Source organism: Cetorhinus maximus, chromosome 13, assembly GCF_964194155.1.
Source record: "Cetorhinus maximus chromosome 13, sCetMax3.hap1.1, whole genome shotgun sequence".
Lineage (NCBI taxonomy): Eukaryota > Metazoa > Chordata > Chondrichthyes > Lamniformes > Cetorhinidae > Cetorhinus > Cetorhinus maximus.
Window position 1 is genome coordinate 72,971,438 of NC_135891.1, and position 6,770 is coordinate 72,978,207.

The 6,770-nt window shown below is 47.8% G+C and overlaps 1 protein-coding gene across 1 annotated transcript; it reads right to left on the bottom strand.

The window, feature by feature from the left end:
• Positions 1–539: 539 nt before the first annotated feature.
• LOC144688691 (uncharacterized) lies at positions 540–5,106 on the bottom strand. The gene is made up of 2 exons (XM_078555527.1): positions 4,954–5,106; positions 540–2,095 (listed from the first exon to the last, which is right to left on the bottom strand). The coding sequence occupies exon 2, from the start codon at positions 2,083–2,085 to the stop codon at positions 697–699; it is 1,389 nt and encodes a 462-aa protein (XP_078411653.1). The 5' UTR covers positions 2,086–2,095; positions 4,954–5,106; the 3' UTR covers positions 540–696.
• Between the last annotated feature and the right edge of the window lie 1,664 nt (positions 5,107–6,770).

Genomic DNA, 6,770 nt, shown 5'->3' on the forward strand with positions numbered 1-6,770 from the left:
AAGGTGCTTAATCAACTTAATATTAATTTCTGTTGTTGTCTCTGCTCAAGATGAAATAAAAGGGCAAATTTACAATAGTCTGACATAATTATCCACTCAAATTTATAGGACAAAGTTTTGCACACGACATCTCATTGCAGTGACTGCCACTAATCTTCTCCTGGCTGATCTAAACCAACCATAGAGTCAATTCACTCTGTGTTATTTGGGCTGTTCTTGTCTTGGTCGTGTGCCGAAGGGATCGCTGAACCAACATTTGAGGCGCTCAATCCCCAGCGAGGCTCCTTTCTAGTGGGTAAGGTTCTCATGCATAATATTCAAGAAATAGGAGTTGTCAGCAAACAGCAGTCAGCACTGCTTGAGATTTTAAAAAGCCAAAACTGAAGTTTATATTTTGCACCAAAGATTGAAGTTTGAAAATAAATGATCATTTTAGTAAAACTGCTGATTTAAGGATCTGAAACAGTGGCTCTTATAGGGGCACTACAGCTCATCTTATTTTGAAGACAGAAAAGACTCAACACACCATATGTTTAGAACAAAGCTGATTTATTGGACCTAGGTCCAGAATATTGAAGCCCAGCCCAATTCTAAGGGTTATTCACATCAGCAGAAATAAATCCCAACTGCCAGAGTGAACATGGTTCAGTCCTGGATGTGATTCACAGGAACAGCAGCAAAATCCACTCTGTGTCATCAGACATGAGCTTGCTGGTGTCTCAGTAGGTCAGGTGAACAAGTGAATCCCTTTCCACAAACAGAGCATTTAAATGGCCTCTCTCCAGAATGAACTCGCTGATGTATGAGCAGATGGTACGATCGAGTGAATCCCTTCCCACACACAGAGCAGGTAAATGGCCTCTCCCCAGTGTGACTGCGGCGATGAGTTTCTAGCTGGGATGGGTAATTGAACTCTTTCCCACACACAGAGCAGGTAAACGGCCTTTCCCCAGTGTGAATGTGTCGATGAGTTTCCAGCTTAGACAGGGTCTTAAAACTCTTCCCACACACAGAGCAGGTAAATGGCCCCTCCCCAGTGTGAACTCGTTGGTGTGTCAGCAGGTTGGAGCTACAAGTGAATCCTTTCCCACACACAGAGCAGGTGAAAGGCCTCTCTCCAGTGTGACTGCGTCGATGAATTTCCAGGTAGGATGCACAATTGAATCTCTTCCCACACACGGAGCAGCTGAACGGCCTCTCCCCAGTGTGAATGCGTTGGTGTTTCATCAAGTGCGAAGAACAAATGAATCTCTTTTCACACACAGAGCAGGTGAAAGGCCTCTCTCCAGTGTGACTGCGCTGATGAATTTCTAGATGAGCTGGGCAATTAAATCCTTTCCCACACACCGAGCAGATGACCGGTTTCTCCATAGTGTGACTACGTTGATGAGTTTCTAGCCTGGGGAGGGTTTTGAATCCCTTTCCACACACTGAGCAGGTGAATGGCCTCTCTCCCATGTGAACTCGTTGATGTGCCAACAGGCTCGACAACTGAGTAAATCTTTTTGTGCATACAGAGCAGGAAAATGGCCTCTCCCCAGTGTGAACTCGCTGGTGTGTCAATAGGTGGGAAGACTGAGTGAATCCCTTCCCACAGACAGAACAGGTGAAAGGCCTCTCTCCAGTGTGACTGCGTCGATGGATTTCAAGGTAAGCCGGCCGAATGAACCCTTTCCCACACACTGAGCAACTGAACGGCTTCTGTGTAGTATGAATTCCCTGGTGTGTCTGCAGGCTGGACAATTGACTGAATCGTTTGCCACACACAGAGCAGGTGAATGGTTTCTCCCCAGTATGGCTACGTCGATGAGTTTCCAACTCAGAAGGATAGCTAAATCCCTTCCCACAGTCTCCACATTTATAGGGTTGCTCCCCAGTGTGGTTTCGCTTGTGTCTCTCCAGATTGAACGACCGGCTGAAAGTTCGCCCACATATAGAACACACGTATGGCTTCTCGCCTTTCTGAATGGTGTGCAACCCTTCCATATTCAAAGGTTGATGAGCTTCAGGTCCTGGTGAAAGGAGCAACTCTGGCAGATCTTGATGTGATGTTTGGTTTGAGCTTCCCATCTGTAAATTCTCCATTACTGATAGCCTGTGAAGTGAGTTTACAGAAGTAATTACTGCAAAGATCAGGTACTAATTCAGAACACAGTTCAAGTTTCTGTCTAACATTCGTCCTAAGCTGTAAAACCCAACCCACACAACTCTCCCTCCTCTCGGCATCAAAGTTTGGAATCAGCATTCTTCAACCACTAATACTTTGGCCCTTCTCTCCTGAAGGCAATGATTCTGGCTGGGGGCAGCTCCGGAAACACCACATCTGACCATTCTTCATGCAAGAACTGAGACTGTAACTCGAGTCAGTATATTTGACTTGAGAGGACATGTGTACTTTCTAGCCTGACTTACCATCACCATTGGATGTAGGAACTCTGGCTCATTTTTTCTGAGTTTAGCCCAGCAACATTGAGGCTAACTGTTGTGGACCCAAATTTTGCCGCACCATAGAGCTAATCTCTCCTGGTCTGAAGTGAAAGGTGTCTCAAAAGTAAGAAAGGATTAGAGAATATTTTAAAGAAACATGCAGACACTTTAAACGCAGCTCTAACAATGCTGGTGTCAGTTGGTAGCACCTTGGCCTCTGACTCAGAAGGTTGTGGGTTCAAGATCCACTGGAGCCCAATAATCCAGACTGACAATCCAGTGCAGTACTGAAGGAATGCTGCATTGTCAGAGGTGCGGTGTCTTGGAAGAGAAATTAAACCAAGGCCCTTTCTGCTCTCTCAAGTGTACGTAAAAGTTCCCAACACATTTTTCAAAGAGGAGCAGGAGTTATCCCAAGTGACCTGAACAATATTTAGCCTTCAGTCAACATAACAAAAGCAGTTGATCTGGTCATTATCACATTGTTGTTGTGGAAAATAGCTGCATACAAAATTTTGCCATGTTTCTCACATTACATCAGCAAACACAATTCATAAGTATTTAATTTACAGTAAAACATTTTGGGACATTCTGAGTTGTGAAAGGTGCTATGTAAATACAAGTCTTTCCTTTTGAGTTTTGAGTGTTTAGAAAGGGAAGGAATTCACTATAGGTCAGAGAATGTTACAAGAGCTGGTCAACTGCAAGTGTGCAGTTCTTGAGTACCATAGTCTCCAGCTCCAGTGACTGCCCCAGCCTCCAATCCCCTCCCTCAGTGGCTTCTGCCCAACTGACTGTCTCAGGTTCCAGCCCCTCAACAGGTGCAGACTCCAGGCCCCGGGCCTATCTGTCTCCAGCCAACCCCAGACCTCCCAACACCCAGCTCCCCACCAGCCACTGCAGGTCCCCCCGGCCTAGGTCTCATTCCCACCCCACCCCCACCCCCGGGTCAATCTCTCCAACGGGTCTTCTCTCCCCTCCCCCTGGGGGTCTCTCTCCCAACCCCCCACCAGGGTCTCTCCCTCCCCCACCCTGGACCCCAGGGTCACACTCTCCCTCCCACCCAACCCCTGGGGTCTCTCTCTCTCTTCCCCCCTCTACCCTGCCCTGGGGTCTCTCTACCCTCCCACTACCCTCCAGGTTCTCTCTCTCTGTCCCCCCACCAGGGTCTCTCTCTCTCTCTCCCTCTCTGGGGTCTCTCTTTCCCCACACCCCGCCCCAGGATGTTTCTCTCTCCGCCTCCCCCCCATCCCCCAAACCCGGGGCTCTCTCCACCCCCGCCCACTCCCTAAACACGGGTCTCTCTTCCACCCCCCTCCCCACACCGCCCTGGGGTCTCTCCCCTCTCCATCCCCCCGACTCGCCCGCGGCGGTTCTCTCCCCACCCCCCACCCCCTCCCCCCCCACTCCCCGGGGTCTCTCCCCCTCACCCCATTCCCCGGGGTCTCTCCCCCCTCACCCCATTCCTCGGGGTCTCTCCCCCTCACCCCATTCCCCGGGGTCTCTCCCCCCTCACCCCATTCCTCGGGGTCTCTTCCCCTCACCCCATTCCCCGGGGTGTCTCCCCCTCACCCCATTCCCCAGGGTCTCTTCCCCTCCCCCCATTCCCCGGGGTGTCTCCCCCTCACCCCATTCCCCAGGGTCTCTTCCCCTCCCCGGGGTGTCTCCCACTCACCCCATTCCCCGGGGTCTCTCCCCCTCACCCCATTCCCCGGGGTCTCTCCCCCTCACCCCATTCCCCGGGGTCTCTCCCCCTCACCCCATTCCCCGGGGTGTCTCCCCCTCACCCCATTCCCCAGGGTCTCTTCCCCTCCCCGGGGTGTCTCCCCCTCACCCCATTCCCCGGGGTGTCTCCCCCTCACCCCATTCCCCGGGGTCTCTCCCCCTCACCCCATTCCCCGGGGTGTCTCCCCCTCACCCCATTCCCTGGGGTCTCTTCCCCTCACCCCATTCCCCCGGGTCTCTTCCCCTCACCCCATTCCCCGGGGTGTCTCCCCCTCACCCCATTCCCCGGGGTCTCTTCCCCTCACCCCATTCCCCGGAGTGTCTCCCCCTCACCCCTTTCCCCGGGGTCTCTTCCCCTCACCCCATTCCCCGGGGTCTCTTCCCCTCCCCGGGGTGTCTCCCCCTCACCCCATTCCCCGGGGTGTCTCCCCCTCACCCCATTCCCCGGGGTTTCTTCCCCTCCCCGGGGTCTCTTCCCCTCACCCCATTCCCCGGGGTCTCTCCCCCTCACCCCATTCCCCGGGGTCTCTCCCCCTCATCCCATTCCCCGGGGTCTCTCCCCCTCACCCCATTCCCCGGGGTCTCTTCCCCTCACCCCATTCCCCGGGGTCTCTCCCCCTCACCCCATTCCCCGGGGTCTCTCCCCCTCACCCCATTCCCCGGGGTCTCTTCCCCTCCCCGGGGTCTCTTCCCCTCCCCGGGGTCTCTTCCCCTCACCCCATTCCCCGGGGTCTCTTTCCCGCACCAGTTTTAACAGGATCTGTCTTTCTCCGCAAACCGTGCTGAAAAGATTTCACTCACAATTATGCTGCTCGAGCTCACAAGTTCCAATTTTCATATTAAAGTTCAGAAAATCTATTATTTGATAATTTTCCGATATTTTATCGACTAAAAATCTTTCAGCTCCGGGAAGAAGAGCGGTAACAAAGACAAAGCTCAAAGCTAGTTCGCAGCCGGAGGTCCCGCCTTTCCCCTACCTCCATTGGCTCTTCAGCGATTCCAACGTCATCGCTCCGCCTCGGGCCTCCGCTCCCAATGGTCCAGATGGATTGTCAATCACGATGAATCAATAAAACTGAGATTGAGATGCTCAAATGTCAGAACAGTGGGAATACTGTGAATCCAAAATAAAGATAGGGAATGCTGGAAATCTGAAATTAAAATACGGAATACAAGAAATCCGAAATTAAGATATGGAATGCTGGAAAACTGAAATTAAAATAGGGAATACTAGAAATCTGAAATAAAGATATGGAATACTACAAATCTGAAATTAACATAGGGAATGCTGGAAATCTGAATTTAAAATAGGGAATACTAGAAATCTGAAATTAAGATAGGGAATGCTGGAAATCTGAAAAAATATAGGGAATATTAGAAAACTGAAATTTAGTAAGGGAGTGCTGGAAATCTGAAATAAAGATAGGGACTGCTAGAAACCTGAAATTAAGTTAGGGAATACTGGAAATCTGAAATTAAAATAGGGAATACTAGAAATCTGAAATTAAGATAGGGAATACAGGGAATCTGAAATTAAGATAGGGAATACTAGAAATCTGAAATTAAGATAGGGAATGCTAGCAATCCGAAATTAAAATAGAAAGTACTAGAAATCTGACATTAAGATAGGGAGTGCTAGAAATCTGAAATAAAGATAGGGAATGCTAGGAATCCGAACTGAATATAGGGAACACCGTAAATCCCAAATAAAGATAGGGAATGCTGGAAATCTGAAATAAAGATTGGGAATACTAGAAATCTGAAATTCAGATAGGGAATGCTGGATATCGGTAATTAAGATAGTGAATGCTGGAAATCTAAAATAAAGATAGGGAATGCTGGAAATCTGAATTTAAAATAGGAAATACTAGAAATCTGAAATTAAGATAGGGAATGCTGGAAATCTAAAATAAAGATAGGAAATGGTGGAAATCTGAAAATAAAGAGGGAATACTGGAAATCTGAAATTAAGATAGGGATTTCTGGAAATCTGAAATAAAGATAGGGAATACTAGAAATCTGAAATTAAGATAGCGAATACTGGGAATCTGAAATAAAGATCGGGAATAGTAGAAATCTGAAATTAAGACAGGGAGTACTAGAAATCTGAAATTAAGATAGGGAATACTGGGAAACTGAAATTAAGATAGGGAATATTAGAAATCTGAAATTAAGATAGGAAATGCTGGAAATCTAAAATAAAGACAGGGAATGCTGGAAATCAGACATTAAAATAGGGAATATTAGAACACTAAAATTAAGAGAGGGATTGCTGGAAATCTGAAATTAAGATAGGGAATACTAGAAATCTGAAAGTAAGATAGGGAATGCTAGGAATCCAAAATTAATAAATGGAACACTGCAAATCCGAAATAAAGATAGGGAATGCTGGAAATCTGAAATTAAGATAGGGAATACTAGAAATCTGAAATTAAAATAGGGAATGCTGGATAAATGTAATTAAGATAGGGAAAGCTGGAAATCTAAAATAAAGATAGGGAATGCTGGAAATCTGAAATTAAAATAGGGAATACTAGAAATCTGAAATTAAGATAGGGATTGCTGGAGATCTGAAATAAAGATAGGGAAACTAGAAATTGAAATTAAGATAGCGAATA

Excerpts from the sequence above, each read along its gene's own strand:
- LOC144688691 (XM_078555527.1), bottom strand. The coding sequence starts at position 2,085 with ATGGAGAATTTACAGATGGGAAGCTCAAACCAAACATCACATCAAGAT.